The 23,146-nt window shown below is 38.8% G+C and overlaps 1 protein-coding gene across 3 annotated transcripts in view; it reads left to right on the forward strand.

Annotated features, from left to right (window-relative positions):
• Positions 1-23,146, forward strand: part of Mctp2 (multiple C2 and transmembrane domain containing 2) — a 206,263-nt gene that overhangs the window by 175,724 nt on the left and 7,393 nt on the right. For all 3 annotated transcript variants that reach the window (XM_059272997.1, XM_059273001.1, XM_059273005.1), the window contains 2 exons: positions 2,850-2,959; positions 18,804-18,913. In XM_059272997.1, the coding sequence (XP_059128980.1) occupies positions 2,850-2,959; positions 18,804-18,913 (220 nt within the window). The remainder of the gene's footprint in view (positions 1-2,849; positions 2,960-18,803; positions 18,914-23,146) is intronic.

Below are 23,146 nucleotides of genomic sequence, written 5' to 3' on the forward strand. Positions count from 1 at the left end.
ATTTAGAATTTAGTCCATGTCATTGATAGGATGATGGGAAAATAGTGTAAATACAGGAGTAGAAGATTTTATTTTGCCTATTATATTGAATAATTTTTCACTTTTAAAACTTGGATAGTACACATCAATATTTAAATAAGATTTACACAGATGTATATAGTTAATTAATAATCAGGGTCTGATAATGGTGCTCTTAGTAATTGTTGGTGTGCTGGCTATATTTTAGATTGCTTGGTGTTACTATAACAAAATACCCAGGGCTAGGACAGGCTCTTTGTAGAAAGGCCTATGTAGTTCATGATCATGATAGTGGGGATGGCTGGTGCCTTGGTGGGGTCCTTCAGCTATGTCACATTGTGGAGGAGAGAAAATAGCCAAGCAAATGGTAACCATGCTTTAGTTCAAATTATGATAAAAAATATTTGAACATCAAATATATTTAGAAATGGGAGAAAATAATGAATCCATGGGTCATTCAGAATAAATTCTATAAAATAGTCAAATAAGCAAATATCTCATGGGAAGCACTGTCTTTAAAAAGGCTTAACAGAAGAAGTTCATAGCAATAGGTGTAAAATATACCCTGGGTGTATAAATTTGATATTACAGTACAGAATTGAGACTATCTTCCGTCATGCTTGTGAGTTTTCAGGTAACCTAAGCTCTGGTTGAGAAAGTTTCTCTTAATTTTATCTACAGTGGTGTCAATTAGGATGCCGATTAAATGACCATTCAGTTCAGCTCTGAAGATGGTTAAGAACACCTTTGTGGATATTAGAAATGAGAAGACGAAAGGCCATAGCATGGACATCCTGTGACATATGATAGAAGACGAAAGTAGAGCTGAAAAGAGAGTGTATTTATTGAGTGCAGTTGAGTATTTGGACCACAGACGACCTTCTTTAAGTGTCACTTCCGAATACTCAACCAACATGAAGACTTTTTCATTTTAATGTATACATATATGTTTTTGTTTTGAAACAATGCATTGTGAAAATAAAATGAAATCATTACATAATTTAGCTAATATAATCCAAGTGACTTAGTTGATAAATAATTTTAAAAGTACAGGATCTTGATTACTCTGACTCAAAAAAAAATATGCAAGTCTGAGTCTTATCTGTGGATACTGAACACTCACAGCAAAACGTCAAATTCATTTAAAAACTGAAAGGATGCTGTCACAATCCTTCATGAGTTTGCTGTACTAATTAACACTTTCTTCCTATCAGAACCTTAAGTTTTGGCTGTTTTTTTTTTGGGGGGGGTGGTGGTGGAATCAAACAATAAAAATGGGGAGTATTTTAGAAAATTGAGCCACATGGAGATTTGAGTCATTTTCCAAGAAATTGTTTTGACCTAAAGTCAAGGCTGCTGCAAGGGGGGAAGCTCCTTTGCCCTTTGGGTCAAGTTCCTCAGAGCCTTGAAATGCTCCTTTGTAAACACACAGGGCTTATGTAGCAGACAGAGATGGGTTTTGACCATTGTGTCTATTCATAGGCAATTGTGGGTTTCTGAGTATGAATGAGGTTGCCTTAGCAGCATGTCTAACTTTTAGCACAAACTGCTTAAAGAATGATAGTAAGTGGAAAATAAATTAAAATTAAGGGAGAGAGTGAAACTGTCTCGCAAAGCTGCCATTGCAAGAAGAAGCAGCAACCTCAGTGTTTCCTTCTGCACCAAATGATGGGGTAGGTACTACTTTAGTCCCTGAGGGATTAATACACCCTCTCTCTATATAAATACACTGCCCTATTGGTGTATTTCCCTGCAACCGCCACAGAGGGCACTTGCTTCCTCATTCTATTTATGACTCTATTTAAATGAAACAGAAAAAGAAGATGAAAACAACGAGTTTGTTTGTTTTTCTTTCTTTTGCAGGATAGAGAATATCTTAGGAGTCTTCCCTTAGGGTTGTCTACATGGTGATTTGTCATAACTCTAACCCAAGTAGCATTCTCAATAAGAATGTTCGATAAAGACCCTTGCTGTATACAGCAAGTGCAGTAGGCTGAACTGATGCAGAGAGACAATAGTAGAGAAGAACACAAGCCAAGAAATAGTGTAAAAATATCAGTGTAGGAATTTCCCTTCCTTGGGCGTTTGAATAATTACTAAATTATGTTTATAGTGTTATAGCTACTTATCATAGTAAAATATATTGAAGATCTTCTATATACAAGTTAGAGGAAACAAGCTGGACAGCAGAATTCCATTTTACATAAGGAATTGAAGACTAAGGAAGATAAGGTTATATAGTATGCCAGCTTCATGAATAGATCACAGTACAGTGTCAGATCTGCCTGTAGGCTGTGACAATAGACCTATGCATTCCAGCTGCCTGTAACATGTCTCTGAGGACGCTTGCTCTGTTTCTAACATAACTGCCCAGGGATAACAAGTTTTCCAGATATCTGCAGTGTGTTGGAAACACGGTTAAGATGCATCAGTTTGTATAAGAAGTCACAGTACTCAGAAATGTATTGTGTGTGCTTCCACAGGGTCCTGTTCTTACTGTGGGGCCCGTCTGCAGCACTCTCATAGAAGAGGGTTTGATGTACTTTAGATAACCTAAGGACAGAGGGGAAACCAGCTGGTCATGCTGAAGGAATTGCAGAATTCTCTGCAGGGACCTGAAGCCTCTGGTCCCATGGACCCCCCTCTTATCATCTATGGATCCTAAGACAGCGATAGGGGCTCACATTGTGAGTGGGAGTAACCAAAACAGTGAACAGGCCTCTATATCCTGGAACAATAAACATTTTTGGAAAATGTGGCTGTTCTCTTGAAATAATTGTTTTGCTTTGTTTTCAGTAGCTAATATAAATCTTGCTTTTTATGTTTTCTAGGAATCCGAGAAAAAGGGACTAATTGAGAGAATCTATATGGTACAGGATATTGTTTCCACTGTCCAGAACATCTTAGAGGAAGTTGCTTCATTTGGAGAAAGGATTAAGAAGTAAGTTCTTTCGATAGACAGAGGTGTATAAACTAGACCTGGCACCCACAGGATGGTAGGTTAAGAAGGGCATGGGATCCTGTAAGTGATAAGGAAAGCAATGGTATTATACAAACTGGGAGTGACCTTAGCTGCCTTATCCTTTGGGCTCGGCAACTTCTCAGACACAGGGTATTTCAGAACTGGGGTGAAGATATGGCTCAGTTTACACTAGTCTGAGCACAACTATTTTTCCCTGTTATTGAAAACAGGTTCTTTTCTCACATAATGCACCCTGATTACAGTTCCCCCTCCCTCTACTCCCCCTACTTCCTCCCCACCTCCCCTCCCACCCAGATCCATGCCCTTTCTGTCTCTCATTTGAAAAGAACAGACTTCTGAAAGATAACAACCAAACACGACAAACTAAAATATAATAAGATAAAACAAAAACTATCACATTGGATTTGGACAGAATAAACCAACAGAAGGAAAAGATCCCAAGAGAAGACACAAGAATCAGAGACCCACTCATTTGCACACTCAGGAATCCCAAGAAAACATTAAACTGAAAGCCGTAATATATATGCAGAGGATCTGGTATGGTACAGACCCATGCAGGCCCTGTCTGCCTCTGTCTCTGTGAGCAGGACTATTAATAATGCCCTTTTTCACTTTTAGAAATATGCTGGTTTTAGCGAAAAGTTGTGGATTTAAAAAATAGCATACTTTATTCAGAAATCAGAGGGAAGCAAATATGCTCTGAAGGGTTTTTAAATCTGAATGCAAGAATCCAGTGAATGATTAGAATGCATTTTCTTGCTTCTCCAAAAAAGCTACACAACTAGTAGTATCGTAGGTGTGGTGACATGGAATTACTTCATAGCTTCCATGGGTATTCCAGGATTAGTTTGACTCTCTTTAACATGCTAGAGAGAACATCTTTCACCCTAGTAGGCCAAGTATACTATGACAAGACACATTTGCTGTTGTTCACTACTGTTATGTAAATGAGCAGGTATGATATGTTCCCCATACAATTTTCTTCATAAAAGCAAGCAAAAAACAATCCAGAAGAAAAAGAAGGAAGGAAGAGAGGAAGGAAGAAAGAGAGAAAGAAAGAAAAGAAGAGAAGAGAAAAGGAAGGCAGGATACATTTCCTCAAATCCAGCCTTTGATGTGCTACCCTCTACTTTTTGGTCAAAGAACTCCGCTCTTTTAATGGAGACTAGGATCCATGTTTTTGTTTTTATTTTATGTAGCATTGATGTGTATAAGGGCACCTTTGTCTGGTATGATATGTGAGTTTTAACTCTTTTCTTTAGGTTTATAAACAGATTTTGTTCCTTTTCTGATCCAGAATTGTAGCATCTTTGTTTTGTAAATCCATACTCATGTTATTCGTCATGTCTGTGTAGGTTATTCTAAATGCCTAAAGGGGATACTAGTTTTGAAATTATAGAAGTAAAGAAATTTCAACTAGTGTTAAATACCCAGAGAAAGTTTCTACATAAAAACGCAGGTGAATCCCAAGTGATGGTTAACATGAGGGAGTATATATAATAAATGTGTCTTCTGTGAATACTGTGGGTTTTCAGTTAGAAGTTCAAAGTCATTGCCAGTGAACAACATTATCCTATTATCAGGGTAGTAGTTTCTGTTGTTCCTGTTGCCATATGGACACATAATCTCTCTGCAGCTCTGACCGATTGAAATTTACTATGTATCCCAGGCTAGCCAGACATGACCTTGTAGTCCAAGTTGGTCTGTTACTCATGGCAGCTCTCCTGCCTCAGCCTACTGAGTGCTAAAATTACAAGCATAAGCTGTGTGCCTAGCTGAATGCATGTTTGGTTAAAACTAAGTCAAAAACAATGTTCAGGGGCTAGAGACAGGGCCCAGTGGTTTAGAGTACTTGCTGCTCTTCCAGAGGAGCCAGGTTCAGTTCTCAGAACCCACATTAGGCAACTAAAAATTGCCTTTAATTCCAGCTCCAGGGGATCTGACAGGTCTGGCCTCAGTGGACCACCCATCTGTATTTCCTTGTACATACCTACAACCAGACACACACAAATGCACACATGCTCATAATTAAGAAAAGTAAAATTTGAAAAACAAACACTTTCAAATGCACAGGTTTCTATTAAATTTACACAGTGTATTTTTCATTCCTAATACCTTAAGAGAAAGGAATTAGAGTGCGGATTTGTGCTGACAGATGTTGACACTTTATCTGTTTTTCTAGATTTCACATGATTAACAAATCATGCCTTAGATTAACTTCGCAAATGTTGTCCTGAAGCATATGGAATAGTAACATACAATGAGGAGAGTGGATAAGTCTTTATTAGCTTATTTTGCTGAGAATACTATGTGTACATAGTAGCTGTAGAGGTAACAGTAGCATCAGATGGTGACATGCTGGCCAACCACTGTGCACAGCCATTCTATAAACAATGAATGTTTTTGTAGAATCACCCAGTGTTGAACAGAGTAGTTCCTAGCAGAGCATGGTAAAGAAGTGCTAGTACAACCTAGGATCCTGAAGAGAGTGATTCAATTTGTAATCCAGGATCACAGTCAATGAGCCTCGGAGGAGCTTGGACTTGAACCTGCTTCTGTTACTGTTATACAGTAATACTATCACTCTCCAAGAATTTTTTTTTCAGTAAGAGAGAAAAAAATAGTAATAGCCAAATATAATTGTATAGCTTTAGTAGATAAGAGCCAGGTAGGATACTAGGGGAAGCTTGATGAGCATAGTTTCTGTTGTTTCTAAGCTTGGTGACTTAAAAGAGAGGGATCTAGAAGGCAAGACTGAAGAAGCAACTAAGCAATCTCAGAATGGGAGAAGATAGTTTGTCAAAAGGTGGATGGGGGCTGCAGCAGATGGGCACCCCGTGCATAGACTCAAACTATGGAACAGTGGTTCTCAACCTTCCTAAAGCTGCTCCCTTTTAGTACGGTTCCTCATGTTGGAGTGACCCCCGACCATTCTCATCACTACTTTACAACTGTAGTTTTGCTACTGTTATGAACAGTAATATAAATACCCATGTTTTCCGATGGTCTTTTGGGGGGGTCTTAGTCCACAGGTTGAGAACTACTGTTGTAGAAGATACAGGGAGAGATGGGGAAAGCAATATGTGCATGGGATAGGGAGAAAAGTGGTGATGCTTGGAAGCAAGGCACATCACAAAAGGCCTTGAGCAGACAGAAAAAAAAAGTCCCTGAAAAAAAAAAGAGTGAAGAATGTACTGGAAGCCAGAAGGATAAGAGGATGTGGAGTGGGGGCAAGGCCGAGGAAGGAAGATGATGTTTGGTCCAACTGTCTCTATCGTTAAACATCTCTAAAACACAAATGTAGCTGTTGTGTGGCTCATAATGTAAAAGGAAATGTGTCTGATGGGAGAAGAGGGCAGAGTGATTTAAGCAGGCTCCCATCTCTACAGTGCTTTTGAGGGGCAGCTGTGCCTAGCACAGCTGTGGTGGCCATGCCCGGAACGTGTTTACAGGAATGAACAGAGCACTGTTGTGCCCAGCTGCAACCCAGGAAGGCTCATGGGCTCGACTCCTATTAATTCTTTGCCTATTCATTATTACAGTGACCTTAAAGTCCCTGCTGGGCATTCAAGTGGGATGTCATGTGTCACTCTCTTGGAATTCTATTGTAATTCTGTGCTTACAAACCAGGAAAACTTCTACCCAGCCTTTGGCAACAAGGAGCATTTTACATGAAACTCTTAGAGCAAGGCTTCCATTCTCCTTTCTGGAAGATTGTCACCAGTGCTGTATATATACATGGGAGAAACAGTAGTTTACCCTTCCTGCTTTATTTTCTGTGATTACTTTTTCTAGTATATGCAAATTTCAAATATGTTTACATAGCATGTTGAAACTCTTGGTCAGCACTATACTCTCCTAGGGAACAGGTCAGATGGTCTGAAGAGCTGAGTATACTGAATGTCCCTTGGCAGAATGATGGTTCCAACCCCATGTCCTTGAGCATCTTAGGCAAAGTTTCAAAGAGTTGTTAAGATTAAGGGAGCCTAGGGACTCATTCCCGCAGAGGGCCTAGAGTAGTGGTTCTTAACTTTCCTAATGCTGAGACTCTTTAATACAATTCCTCATGTTGTGGTGACACCTAAACATTAAATTATTTTTATTACTATTTCATAATTGTAATTTTGCTATTATTATGAATCGTGATGTAAATATCTGTGTTGTCCAATGGTCTTACGTGACCCCTGTGAAAGGGTTATTCAACCCCCAGAAGGGTTGTGACATGCAGGTCGAGAACCACTGGTCTAGAGTGTAGATGACTCATTTGTATAAAATAGGACTGTCTTCACTAGAAAGTGGTGTTGGGAAAGTAGGTTAAGCACAGTTAGAATCACAGGGGACTCAGCCGAATGACAATTGCACATTTTATGTTTACCCTGAGAGAAGCATGCTAAAAGGGACAAAGAATAAAGGGCAAATGCCTAGAAGAGCATTAGCAAGCTACTATGAGAACAGTGTACATGGTGAGGCCAGCTTGTTGGATATGTCATAAGAGAAAAATCTACAGGAACGTGTGGCCAGTAGTTTGTGTTTCTGAAAGTGGAGGTATCTGAGGGCTTCACTTGTCCCAGCCTAAGAAAAAAGTAACCATTGAATTTGTCATGAATTCACCCCAACACAGTATGGAGTGGGGACCATAGGCACTCAACTTACTGGGTGGTGTCCTAATCATTTTTGCTAGGTGCCTTGAAATTTACAAAACAATATCTTCACATGGAGTGAGCTCATGCTAAGAAGGTTAGCTTTTTATCCCCCACAACAAGAATTTGGAGAGCCCCCAGCTCAAGAAAACGACTCAAGTCTATGAAAATGTTTCATTAATTATTTGATTTCAAGATGGGCAAGCTGAATTGACCAAGGTTACTCAGTTATTGAGTGTGCTACAGAAGACGCCCACCAGAACTCTGGCCTTTGACATATGTACACATTGCGTGCCTTCTATGGGCACACACAAATGTTAAGGTCACATGAATTGGCGGCTTCCTCCATCGTTCCTGACTATCCTAATCTCCACCTTAGAGCTTTGACACTTAAGTGTGGGAGAGATTATTTCCACTTTCTTGATTTGTTTGTTATACATTTAATTGCATTTTTTAAAAAAAAAGATTTTATTTCCTACCTGTTCCTTCCTGGTGTTTCGAAGTAAAATACATTTTCCTCCACAGACTTCATTTCTAATGACCTTGGTAGGTTTTGTTAGTGCACTTCTTGTATGAAATAGATTTTGGATTTTCTATTGGATCTGCCTATCACATAAGAAACCTTTTCATCCTTTCATGGCAGTGCCTGTGCATTTTAGTTTGGTTTGGAGCATTGCTCATGGCTACAAGACAATGAGTTTGTAGAGATCAGGACCAGTTTGGTGGAGGTTGGATCCTCTGTCTCACAGTGAAAGCCTCCAACAGAGCGCCCCTAGAGAGGACTTCTGCTACAGGTTTTGTAAAGATAAGAAGCATTCCTTTGGTGCCTCTTTGTCTCTCAGTTTCCTTGTGCACATGAGTTGAGTTTGTCTAACATGTTTCTTCTGCATATTCGTGGGATTTTTAGGTGGGATGCCAAGCTCACCACCCTGGAATAAACTCCCTGTGCTTTGTGATACAGTGCCCTCATATATTACTTTTTGCATCTTTATTGCTGGAATTTATGATATACACACATGCCTAAGATTTCATAGCTGTGATCAATACTGTGGCCAGTTAGTTTTCTGTTCTTCAAAATTCCTCATGAATAGTTGTGTTTACCTTCCTCTATTCTCTGGAAGTTTTTGATGGAGTTGGAGAATTGTCACTTCCCTTCATATTTGAGAGAATTCGTTATTGAGGCATCTGGGAGTACAATTTTTTTCTTAATGCTTTTAATTAAATATTCATCTCCTGTTCCCATATATATATATATATATATATATATATATATATATAATTCTGTTTTTTTTCTATAAGCTGTAATTTTTCTATAACTTACATTTTTATAAATTTTAACTCTTAGAGGTTAGTTTACTTAAATTGAATATTTTACTATTTTGTGTGTATGTTCATAAATGTGTGTGGTTTATGCATATGTGTAGAGAGATGGTCATATGTAGAGGACAGAGCCGAATATCCAATGTCTTATTCTATGGCTCAACTCCTTATTGCCTTGACCAGGGTCTGCCACTGAACTGGAAGCTTGCTATTTCTGCTGGGCTGGTTGACCAGCAAGCTCTGGGGTTCTGCCTGTTTTCACTCAATTCTGGGGTTACAGGCACATGCAGCCATGCCTGGCTTTTTACATGGGTACTAGGGATTTGAACTCAGATCTCTACATGGTCCAGCAAGCACTTTTAATTTACTGAGCCATTTTAGCCTGTATGTTCTACTTTTATATGTTAGTAAGATCTGTCCCAGCATCTTCCACTATACTTAAGAGTTGTTTTTCCTTCTTTCCTTCCTTGACAAAGACTTATCTATTAGTCTGTAGAAGGAAAACTTATTTGCCTTCATGAATCTCTGCTTCCTTTTTCTCTTTCATTGCCTACATTTCCTCAGCACTTTCTGTGATCTTCATTCATTGATATTTTTTCTGCCACTTGGCAATTATATCACTTACTGTCAATCTTTCTTGTTAACGTAAAGATTTAATCTTCTACACTTTCCTGTAATCAGAGCTTTAACTCCATGACAGACATTTTAGATTTTAACAGTAATCATTTGCATTTAGCTAATGCCATTTTCTGATTTTTATATTGATTTCTTCTTCAGCCAAGGAGTGTGTTGCTTAATTTAGGTTACTATGGAAATTTTCTGCACATTTTTTTTTGTTTATAGATTGAAATTTCATTCCTTTATGTTCAGAAAATATTGGCTCAACAATAGCTTACTTCCATAATTTTTTCATGAAGGCTTAGTAAGCAGATTGGGTGGATTATACCTCATACACTGCCCAAGTTCAAATTGCTATCATCATATCTTGTATGTACTCTTTGTTTTTTGATGGATTTCTGCTAATAGTTACTTAGAGATCTATCAAAACAATCCACTATGACTAGGAACGATCTCTTCTTAAACTTTCTTTATTTTTTTTGCTTTCTATATTCTTGATGCTCTGTTCTCTGTTTTTACATATTGAAATATGTTGCTGGAGAATTTCTCTCCAGCTCCCGCCACCAAGTCCCGCCAGTCCCAGAGCCCACTTATAAAATAAACACACAGACTCTTACATTATTTAAACTGCTTGGCCATTAGCTCAGGCCTGTTATTGTCTAGCTCTTACTCTTATATTTAGCCCATTTCTATTAATCTTTACTTTGCCACATGGCTCATGGCTTACTGGTACCTCACATCTTCCTTGTCCTGATGGCGGCTGGCAGTGTCCCTCTCAGCCTTCCACTTCCCAGAATTCTTTTCCTTGTCCCGCCTATACTTCCTGCCTAGCCAATGGCCAATCAGTGATTTATTTACTGACCAATCAGCAACACACTTGACATACAGACCATCCCACAGCACTTCCCCTTTTCTTTTCTTAAAAAGGAAGGTTTTAACTTTAACATAGTAAAATTACATATAACAAAACAATTATCAAGCAAGAATTACAGTTACAATATTAAAGAAGAGATCCTATCTATCTTATATTTGTAAGTTTAAGGTTTTATATCTAACTTATCTTTTATTATAACTAAGGAAAATTGTAAGTATCTAGTCTTTAACCACATCAAAGACCTCAGAAGGATATATTACTACCTGAGAAATGGAGAAGGATATAAGCAACTTTTAGGAGTCTTGTAGGGTAGACAGAGACAGCTGGCAGCCTGGACAGTCATCCAAAGTTTTCTTGTAAAGTTGGGGCATCTGTCTTCAGCCCACAGGCCTAGAGTCTCTTATTCACTTTTCTCTGTGTCCTGTAGAATGTCTGGCAGTTTTCTCTGCAAAGCAGGAACCTGAAGGACCGTTTTGTCAAGCAAAGTTCAGTGGTCACCTTTGTATGGGTCCTGCATGTCCAGTTGATCAGACAGTCCAGGCAAGAACAGTTTCTTGCCCAAATGGCTATTTTTGTCAAGGTGAAGATAAACTCCGTATGGAGTGTCTTCGATGCCCATCCTCCTCTCTGAAGTAAATCGGTGCTGTCAGGAGCAGACATGTCTCACTGTCCAGAAAGTCTAAATTTTTAAAACATTTTAAATGCCATATTCTGTAGGTCTTTGAAGTGTTTGAAGACTACCTATCTATCTGAAATATAACTATGTATACCTAAAAGACTTAACTAACATGGCTACAAATATGATTATCATAGATGACTAATTATTAATCTTTTTTTAATTATCCATTATAATTTTAAATGAGTTACATAAACATAATACCTCAAACAAGAATAGAAATATATATACAGTATAACAAAATTAAGTTTAAACTTGTATCAATAAACTAAAATCTGTAGCAATGTAAAACATTTTAAACAAGTTGTTACTCTTTAAAAGTAGGTTCATTAATCTACCCTTTCATCCTATCATATCTAAACTATCCCCTTTTTTTCTTTAGAAAGAGATTGTATTTATAATCAACCTGATTTAAATAAAAATATTGTTTTTTCTCTGTCCCACACCAGAGGGCTCTTCTGATTTGGGACACAAGAATCTCTTAACCATTTTTTTTTTCTTTGAGCAATATGTCTGGGTTTAGAGGGGGAGTGAGCCAATTCCATCTCTAAAGCCAGCTTGGTATATTTGGGAATTTGGGCATAGCTTCTCTTACTACTTCCTGCTGGAGGGGGGCGCTGTATCTTCTGGAGACAGAAAGAAAATTTTAGGATCATGGAGTAGTCCGTGAGGCTGTATATCTGAGCCAGTTGACTTGAAACCATTCTGGATGTTGAATCATCTGGGCCATGGTGTCATTGGAGACCTTTCAGGGGGTCTTGGCTGGTCAAACCTGATGTATCTTAATCTGGAACAAATCCATAGTCTCTGGCTTTCTGTGGAAACAAGAGCAGAGACTCTTTTCCAAAGCAACATATCCTTATATCCAAATTTTGAAGTCAAGGTACCTTTAAAATATACATTTTGGCATAACTCAACAGCTTTTACAATCAAATGTTTTTCTGCAGTTACGAATATCAAAGAGAACATAATCCAAATTCTCTGTGTGGTAGCCATCTTTACGTGGCTTATTTTTTTTTATATTAGCTTGAGCCTATTGCTTTAAACTGCAGCCTTCTAAGCCTGAAACAGTGCTGGCACTGTGGCTGCTGGCTCCGCCCACTTCAGCTTCCCAACATGGTGGCGGTCCGCTTTCCACCAGCTCTGGGAGCCATAACTCTCAGAAATAGTGGGTCTACACTTTTACCAAAGTAGCGTGTAGCCCAGAAACCTCTTTTTTTGTTTTGTACTAGCAAAGGCTAAATTCACCACACAGTTTAATGTGCTACTTGCAGAGGCCTCATTCCCACCATACTGCAGGTCGAGAGCGCATGCTAGGAACCCGCCAGTAGCTCCAACCGGCAGCTGCCGCTTATTTGAGAGAGACAATTAGGAAGCTGTTTTTAGGTCCATTTTAGAATCTTTTTTCTAAGTTTTTAGGTGGAAACTCTTGCCACCACGTTGGACGCCATTTGTTGCTGGAGAATTTCTCTCCAGCTCCCGCCACCAAGTCCCGCCAGTCCCAGAGCCCACTTATAAAATAAACACACAGACTCTTACATTATTTAAACTGCTTGGCCATTAGCTCAGGCCTGTTATTGTCTAGCTCTTACTCTTATATTTAGCCCATTTCTATTAATCTTTACTTTGCCACATGGCTCATGGCTTACTGGTACCTCACATCTTCCTTGTCCTGATGGCGGCTGGCAGTGTCCCTCTCAGCCTTCCACTTCCCAGAATTCTTTTCCTTGTCCCGCCTATACTTCCTGCCTAGCCAATGGCCAATCAGTGATTTATTTACTGACCAATCAGCAACACACTTGACATACAGACCATCCCACAGCAGAAATAGTTATTTTATGAATTAACTTATTAATAATTAAGAAGTAACCTATTTATTACTAATGAAATTTTACTGTCTTGCTGACTTACATAGATGTAGCTATGCCGGATTTTCTTTGTTAGTTTCATGATCCATGTTTGATTATTTTCTTTCAAGATACCTCGCATTGTTTCTGAACTTTCTCCTGCATCTAACACTTGGTATCTTTCCATCATAGGATATACTTGATTCAAATTTCATATGGTTACTAAGAGGTTTAGATTTAAATCTCTGATTTTTAAGTACCTTACTCATTCTTGATTTTTTAATGACTTAATTTTTTAATGGCTTGTTATTTTCTAATGACTTTTCCATATTAACCATGGCTGTATATATAGCAAACATATCAAGTTGGTCTCAACACCTGAAATCATCTGTCTCAGAATTTGTTTTCTGCTGTTCCTGCTGGGTTTTATTGATGTAGCCAGGTGCCCTTTGGTTTCAGCTGTGAACTTTCCTCCTTGGATTGCTGTGTTGGTGTGCTCAGATGTCTGGACTGGTCAGACTTACTGCTGGAGAGGATTTTGCCATGGGTCACCCTGGGCAAACACCAACTTGAATCTTGGTTTTTCTGCTTATTTGTTTGGTTTGATTTGTGTGTGTGTGTGTGTGTGTGTGTGTGTGTGTGTGTGTTGTTTTGTTTTGTTATTGTTTTCAAATCTTTGCAATCTGTACAAATAACCTAACCTCAGATAGATAATGTCAGTCCTGTCTTCCTGGATCCCAGGTTCTGACACTATCTGTCTGGTCTCCCCTTTCCATTTACATGGGTTTTCTTTCTGTTCTTTCTCCTTTCATTCATTCTGTTTCTCACTTATTCTTCCTGTATATACATGGACTTTATGCCATGATTTCCTATTTAATTCTTAATTTAGGGAGGTTCTAGGCTTTTTTTTTTTCTGTCTCTCACTCAGGTAACAGAAACAAGCTAAAAACTCCCAGTATTTGATTTTTTTAAAAAATAGAATTGAGTTAAATTCTTGTATTAATTTTATTTTTGCCATTATATTATTTTCTTAATTCCATGTCAGCTGAATGGTGGCTTAGTTTCTTTCCAAAATTTTTTTCCAGATCATTTGTCTACCATTTTACTCTTTTAAGAATATGTGATTTTATTGCTAGAAAGTGAATCATGATTTATATCTCCTCCTAAAAAGTGAATTCATATATTTTTAAATTTTTTATTATCTTCAGACTACTAGCTGATACAATTAGATTCCTTCTGATATTTATGTCATGTTTGCATGAGAGCAAAACAATTCAGTAGCTAAAATGTATTAAATAATTACTGCACCACACAGTGTTTTAAGTGTTTTGTATTCATCAATTGATTGGCTAGTCTGAGCATCACTGTAAGGTAGATGAAGTTTGTCAGTTTTGCAACTATATTATGGGAATGAAGCAGAGAGAAGCTGGGTACACTACTTACAGTTTTTACTTTGGGCTAAAGAATGTTAGAACAGAAAACGGTTTTTAGTTGCACAGTACTAGCACATAATCTGCAAAGGTCAAAAGGTCATATGTTCATCCGTAACTGTGGATGTCTAGGTAAGGTAGTCTACTCATTTTGTTTCCATTATTAACAAGTATTCAAAATTACTGTTTGATATTCACATTTACTTTAGTTTTATTTTATTTCACAATGTATCCATTATGAGGATCACACATGGTCAATGAAACAATATCCTAATGTATTCTATGCCTCCTTTCTAAACCCTATCGCATTTAGCTATGAGTAGCTCTTTGGAATATATCCTGCAAGCATTTATTGTGGTAGAGACATCTAACATCTATTAGTATAGTGTCCACACACCGGCAAATCCAGTAATAATTTTCTGGATATATTGATGTCTATATTTTGATGTTTTTACTAGCTTTGAATCTCCACACTTGGGGATGGAGTGAGTGGTCTTTGTGTAGTGTCATTGTTTTCTAAATATATATGATATTGCAGAGTCTAAATATTCAAATTTTCCTTCTTATTATTTCTTTTGGTTTGTTTGTTTTTGTTTTTTGAGACAAGGTTTCTTTGTGTAGCCTTGCCTGTCCTGGAACTAGCTCTGCAGACTAGGCTGGCCTTGAACTCACAGAGATCTGCCTGCCTCTGCTTCCTAAGTACTAGGATTAAAGACATGCAGGCCATCATGCATCACCACCTCTGACTTTTGTTGTTGTTTGTTTTTCCTCTTTTGGGGGACCTGCCACCTACCTCTCAAGTAAATCACACATGGAGGCTTTTTTCTTAATTATGATTGCCCGGCCTTAGTTTGGCTTGTTTCTTGCCAGCTTTTTTTAATTTAAATTATCTGGTCTACCTTTTTGTCTCTGGGCTTTCCCCAATCTCTTCTGTAAATCTTATTCTTACTCTGTGGCTAGTTGTGTAGCTGGGTGGCTGGCCCCTAGAATCCTCCTCCTTCTCTGGCTACTTCCTCTCTCTCCCCAAATTTCTCCTTCTATATATTCTCTCTGCCTGCCAGCCTCACCTATCCTTTCTCCTGCCTTGCTATTGGCTGTTCAGCTCTTTATTGGACCATCAGGTGTTTTAGACAGGCACAGTAACACAGCTTCACAGAGTTAAACAAATGCAACATAAACAAAAGTCACACACCTTAAAATAATATTCCCCAACAGAAGTTGTTGTTTGTTTGTTTGTTTTTGAGACAAGGTTTCTCTGTGTAGCCCTGGCTGTCTTGGAGCTTGTTCTATAGACCAGGCTGGCCTCAGAGATACGCCTGTTTCTTACCTGCTTCTTAGATTATGCATTTTCTTGAAGGATTTGTTACTAATAGAGAGGTGGTTTTCTGAAAAGTAAGCACTGTGACCTGCTTTGGTCGCCATTCATAGCCTGCCCCTGTGTCCTTGGGTAAGACTGTTCTTTAATTTCTTTCCACTCTGAGCTGCACCACATGTGCCACAGTCCCAACGGTGGCAAGAATAGCAGGAGGATGGCCATGAGTTGGATGCCAGCTTGAACTATATATTGAGTTCCTGGCTAGTAATGAGACTGTGTTTCAAAAATTAAAAAACAGAAAAAAGTAAATGTCTTACCAAATTTACAAACTGACAAGGAAAACAAGAAAAAATTTAGTAATGAGAACACACATTTTATTTAAAATTTATACGTAGACTAAAATTTAATTCTTGTTTAATTCTAGAAATATATATGATACACATAGTATTAGTAATACTATTTCACTGAGAGCATATCATAATTCAGATTGGTTAAATCAGTTCCCCCCAATCACCTAATATTATAGTTGGACTAGAGCCCTAGTTAGTTGGCTCATAACTCAGTGGTCTTATGTACTTTTCTAAACTGAGTACAGGCAAGAAAAAAGCCTTCATTGGTAAGCAATGTCTAGCATAAGATAGTCAACAGTCATATTAAAAGCTATAAAAATTTGCTTTTAGGACTCTTTCCTTAGCTCAGTGGCCCATTTCCATTTTTAGTAGAGCTTTTTCATTTTTAATTACTTTTTTGTTTTTTGAAATTATAATTATATCATTTCTCCCTACCCTTTCTTCCCTCCAAACCCTCCCATATTCTCCTTTCTCTCTTTCAAATTCATGGCCTCCTCTTTCGTTAATTGTTGCATCCACGCATATATGTATAAATATATACATGTATATTCCTAAATACAACCTGTTCAATTCATATAATGTCACTTGTTGGTCTGTTTTCAGGGTTGAACATTTGGTATTGAATAACAAGTTGATGTGCTCTTCCCTAGGAAAGACTGTTTCTCCCACTTTCAGTGTTCCTTAATTCCCTGGAGTTCTTTGTGTAGGTTGAGGCCTCCTGGGCTTTCCCATGTCCACTTGAGCTTGTCTATCATTGCTGGCCTTGATTATCTCGTGATTAGGCAGTCATGATTGTGAGACTTCATAAATGTAGCTTTTGACATTTACTAGGAGACACCATCTCAACAGCACACTTCCTGTTCCTCTGGCTCTTAAAATCTTTCTGCTCTCTCTTCCTCAGTGTTCCTGAGCTTAAGTGTAGGAGTGTTTTCTAGATGTATACATTGGGACTGGACTCCCAGCTCTGAATTTTGTGTGGTTGTGATTTTCTGTAATGGTCTCTTTCTGTTGTAAAGGGAAGTTTCTTGATGAGGGGTGAAGACTAAACTGATATATGAAGATTTAGAGCTAGGAACCTCTGATGAAAGAGACTATGTAATGATTGTCTTATTAAGCTAACACTGTTTAAATTCCATGCTGAACTTAGAAGGAATGAATTTTCTTTCATCTCTCCTCCTGGTGGATGTCTGGATTTCCTCCTAACCTATATTCTGTTTTTCTCTTAAACTCCAATAAAATTGTCCTCTAGATTTTTCCAAAAGGTATACAAATTTGCTTAATATGAACATAATAATCATTATACCTCTCAATGGATAAACATTTAAGAAATATTGATAATCATCCGAGCTACTTGCAGTTCATTATTATTGGTGAAATCATGACTATTTATTTATGGTGTGTGTGTATGGTATACGAATGTGTGTGCATAGTATCCTGTGGGTGCAGCTGCTCCTATGAAAACACGCATTGCATCAAGAGGAAGATGCCAGGTGTTCTGCTCTCTGGCTCTCTACCTTTCTCCTTTGAGGCAGTCTCTCACTACACCTGGAGCTTTCTGTTTCAGCCGGGGTGGTCATCAAGTGAGCTCCTGCGAGTCAACCCCTAGTCACTCCCCGGTGGGATTGCAGGGCGGATAGCCGTGCCTGTTTTATGGATTTGGGTTTGTTTGTTTGGTGGTGGTGTTTTCTAATGCTGGTATTGGGGATCTGAACTCAGCTCCTCATGCTTACTCAGCAAACAGGTTTACTTACCCAGCCATGTCCCCAGCCCGCCCTGTATTATTTATACAAACCAGTCTCAATTTGCTCGTACATAAAACATGGCTAGTATCTAAAAGACAGAATTATTAGGAGCGGTGCAGTCCAGATACATGAACATAATATATGACACTTAATGGCCTGAGGGCTAGCTTATTTTGCTTCCTCTGAAATGATCCAGTATTTCTCCTCATTCTCTCCAAACAAAGACCACAGAGAAAGTTCTATGTACTCCCCTTTTAGGGCAGTCCATCCACAAATCCTTTGTCCATGAAGGTGAAGCAGTGGTCAGAAAGTCTAGGCACAGCTGGGAGCTCGGGAGGCAGGCAGGTTTTTGAGGACTGCACAGTGCTGCTCACACTGCATTCACTCCCATAGCCCGTGTTCTAGGGTCCCATTTGCACACATAATCGTGAAAACCCAGCAATAAAAATCTCCCTTTTCTACACATTTCCTAGCCACTGTGTGTTCCCTGAGAGAGAAGCATTGGCTTAGAAATGACTTAACTAACGATTAGTATTGCAGGGACGTCGGCACCAAGCCATTATGGCGGGACTGCTGTCCTCAGCCCCGGTGCAGTGTGGGAAGGGTTTTGTTGGAGACTGATGGCTTGAGGAAGCCAGTGTTGCTGATTTTCTGACAAGTTCAGTGTTAACTGGTTTTCTGATAGTCTCCTCATTAAGATTTCTCAGGTATCCAGTCAGGCATGCTGTCAGTTTAGCGCAGAATTTTATCCTCAGGTTTTATCTATTAGAGGCACACACATACACACACACACACACACACACACACACACACACACACACACACGTATGTATGTATGTATGTATGTATGTGTGTGTGTATACACCATGCTTAAAGAAACTTTTTAAATTGACCTTATTTTATAACTACACCAGAAATACAAATGATATGATGACTCTGTGGCAGTTTTTCAGCATCAGATGAACTGACACTAATGTGGTTTGTCCACAGTGTGTTTAACTGGACGGTCCCCTTCCTTTCTCTGCTGGCCTGTTTGATTCTGGCCGTAGCCACAGTGGCTTTGTATTTCATCCCTCTCCGGTATATCGTTCTACTCTGGGGTAAGTTTGCCATGATCCTTTGGTTAGCAGGCAGTTCCAGGTAAGAACAAATTATTCATTTTTAAAGTACAACCATAAACTTTAAATGTGCTCTTGTTACCAATTAAACATGAGATTAAGGAAAACATTTGGGAAATGAAAACTTCCAGGACCTTTCTGCAAAGGCCAGTTGCATAAGGGCTCCATGTGGATATTTATAAGCCTTGTGCAGAATCACAATCAAATGAAACTATGATCAGGCTTCCTATTTCCCTTTAGGCTTTCCTGGTCATAAATCCCTTTGAATAATATATGGCTGTGGCCTAGTAACTTTCCAGAAACACTGTGGTTCAAATGGTGGGCACACACCTGCATGCTGTCCTTTGTAGACAGTAAAAATGGGTCTGGCCACTGCAGGAAAGAAATAAGCTAACCTCATAGTTAAATCCAGAAGCAGTGGGGTGATGAGTGGCCATCTGTGACTGCCTAAGCAGTGGGTGAAAGAGGAAGAAGCTCTTGTTTGCAGGGGATATGGCTTGCCTGCATAACCTTTAGCCACTTTGAGAAAGCAGCGAGAAAAATGGTGATGTGACGTTGACACCCATTTCATGACTAGATTTCACATTCAAGCAAGCAGCTGGACAAAATGGAAGCCTCTTTGTGAACTGCCGTATCTTTGCTGGGATGACAGAGAGAGTGTACTAGGATCATGCTAATGTTGTCATTGATGGAAGAGGCAGCAGCCTTTGTCTTGGGCCCTTTGCCGAATCCTCCATCTTCATCATTTCATGGGCTCTTGACATGAAGATATTCAGAGACGTCCTGAAGACGAGAGACCACCGGGATGCAGTCACCTGTAAACAACAGCAGAGAGCCTGGAAATGAAGACAAAAGCTACACCCTCTTCTAGAGCCATCAAGAAATTCTTCCGAGATGGGGCTGATGAAGGGAAACGGCTGATGAAAATAGCCAAAGTGGACATGAGGAAATGGAAGGAGTTATTGGAGAAATGAAATAACTCAAAAGAATATAGAGCAGCAAGGAGTGGGAGAGGGTAATTCGGTCATTCTCTATGTCATTTTGGAGGTGAAATTCTCCTTTTTAATTTTTTTATTTCTTCTCTCATACCATACAACCTGACCGCAGCTTCTCCTCCCCTCACACCTCCTGCCCCCTCCCACCTTCCCTCTCCCCAAGAACCACTCCCTGTCCTAGTCTCCCACCAGAAAAGAGCAGGCCTCCTAGTGATATCAACTGAACATGGTATGACAAGACACACTAAGACCAGGTACAAACCTTCACATCAAGGCTGGGCGAGGCAACCCAGTAGGAGAAGAAAGTCCCCAAAGCAGACAAAGGAGTCAGAGACAGCCCCACTTCACTGTCAGGAGTTCCTCCCAAATACCAAGCCAACAACCATAACATATATACTGAGGACCTAGTGCAGACCCACGCAGGCTCCGTGATTGCCACTTGAGTCTCTGTGAGCCCCCATGAACACTGCTTAGTTGATTCTGGGGGGTGTGCTCTCCTGGTGTCCTAGGAGGTGAAATCTTAAAGAAGGCTCTCTCCATTGTAGCCAGTCAAAGGAAGAACATATTCAAATTCCTTCTTCATGGAGTTTTGACTTAAAAATATTAGGCATAAATGAGGATCAAGTAGGAAGTTTGAAACAGTGCTACATTGTATAGATAAAATAATTGTATTCTTCTTTCATTTTTGTATTTATTTTCAAATCCAATTTCCACTTACCCTTGGCACTTAGATGTTATCTTCTAACCAGATGTGGTTGACAATGATAAGCCGTTGGCTACTATCTTGTTCAAGTTGAGTTGAATGCCACAGTCAGCTGTTAAACATTATGCATAGTTGATTATCCTTCTGAGCATCCTTCCTTCAAGGAAGAAGGCTGATACAGTCTTTCCTATATTTCCTCAAGAGAGTGTTTCCCTGAATGCTGTGACCCACTTCTCTAGATGTTTAAGTCCCATATATACTGACACAGTATTTGTCTCTAACTTGTGCATACTCTCCTCTGTATTTTAAAATATTAGTAATCCCTTGGATTACTAATATATGAAACTATATAAAATATGGTAAGTAATTGGCATACTCTGTTTTTAGGGAATGGCAAAGGAAAAGTCAGCCTAGGTTCAGCATAGATGTTTCTTTTGCCAGTATTTTTGATGCCTAGCTGTCTAATACAGAGATGTGGAGTTCAGATATGAAAAAAACTACATGGTTGTGTCTCTTCTGGTTATCAGTTTTGGCAATCCAGTGCCTCTTTCTATTTACCCAAATCACTTTGACTTCTGATTTTATCATCTCACATCTTAGCAGCTTTCTAACATCTCTTTGCATAAACTTAATAAAACACTTTTCTACTTGTTTTTCAGTTTGTGGATGATATTGTTAAATAGCGTGGAGCTCATTCTGCTCTCATTGGTCCAAACAAATCTTTTCAGTCTTTTATTCTGGTTGCTTACTTCTACCCTCTAAGCTTATTGATCAGTTTACTAACTGGTAATGGAGTCCAAGCCTTAACCATTAATACATGGTGGCTTGCCTCCTCTCCTCATGCAAAACAAGTATTGCATTTTGGAATATATTTTTGCAATTTAATTATGACCTCTCCCTTCCCAAATTAATTATTAGTTAGTTGTTAGTTAGTTATGAGTTAGTTATTAGTTAGCATAATTTCAGAGAATATTCCTGCATGTCCTTGAAATGATTATATCCCTTGTAGACTCACACCTTGTCACATAGAAAAAGTTACATGTATATGCCTAAAACTTTCGTTGCTCCTTCTAACCTTATTAAGGTTTAGATGGCTTATTCTAAAAGTTACCTGTTAATTTTTGTTGACTGCTAAAGCAGATGAATTAGTATCAAAAACTGACGGCTTCAACCCTTTGGAAAATCTAACCAAATTTTAGTCACTATATGTCATATTTTATATAGTAAATACTTTTTGTAGATGCATTTCAGGCCCAGATATTATTTGACAAAAACCTATGAAAACAGCTTAACTTCAGTACTCTCCTGAGAAAAACTGGACTCAGAAAATTCACCATGAGGTTTTGACAGGTGAAACACTGTCTTTGCTCTTTGGCTTGGTAGTGCGAAGTGTAGGCATCTGAGTGTAACCAGTATGTACGAAATAGTTGGAAATACGAGCAATTGACTCTGAATGCTCATAGTTGTGTTCCATAAAGATGACCTACTATGGCACCTACCACTTCTTTATTTGGGAAGAGTGATTTTGCAAATTTCCGCAAAGGGTCAGTTATAAAAAAAAAAATCTGAAATCAGCCTTAGGAAGTTTTTCTACCATACTTTGCTAACTTGTATGATGCATACATTTCTAGAAATCTCTATGGGACTTTGTTGACCTGTGTGATATATACACCTCCAGAAGGCCACACATTTCCACAATTCAGTCCAATGCATTTTTTTTTCTTTTGAGCTGTTGTTCTTAATTCCTTTGATTCTATCCTTTATTGTGGATGCTATCCTTATTGTCTATCAGTTCTGGTCTGAGACACTTCCATAGCTGGAAGGTAGATAAAAACTCCTCATCTACGTTGGAGCTGTTTGTAAGAAGGAACCCTGACCCAGTCACTTGTATTTCCATTTGCAAACACGGTTTGGTCACATGGAAGGAACTCAGGATTTGACAGGACCAGCATGGCTGCTGTCTTACACTCATCCAAAGTACTGTACTTGGAACTGTGCACAATGTACTCAAGTACTCGATAGACAGTGACATTCTATGCCACATGGTTGTTATTGTGTTACAAAAATGCAAAGCAGAAACATAATTTCTCCAAGTGATTTTTTTCCCTATTCGAGGCCTCAGCGCCATTAATTGATCTGTATGTTATATGATCTGGGACTACTCACCAATGACTTCATTACTAAATGTTCTGCCTCACAATTTGCATCTCACTTGACTCTTTTTTTTCTTGGCTAGCAATAGCAACAAAAAATAACTCTATCTGTATAATTTCAGTTTTTAAAAAGTCTAAAATTATGACTAGTATTCACTGGATCAAGATACAACTTTCGTGTTTGGGTATGTGCTCCCAAAATAGTGTGTGTGATGACTAATAGCACAAAGACCTTTTTCATCACTACCTCCTTGTGGTATTATCTAAGTAGCATCTACAGTGCTGACTCCAGTTACCCTGTATTGTTGGATAATTGCAGATGATAAAATCCTTGCCTATCTTACTCCACCTGAGTCTATCATCA

Source organism: Peromyscus eremicus, chromosome 1 (genome assembly GCF_949786415.1).
Source record: "Peromyscus eremicus chromosome 1, PerEre_H2_v1, whole genome shotgun sequence".
In the NCBI taxonomy this organism is placed as follows: domain Eukaryota; kingdom Metazoa; phylum Chordata; class Mammalia; order Rodentia; family Cricetidae; genus Peromyscus; species Peromyscus eremicus.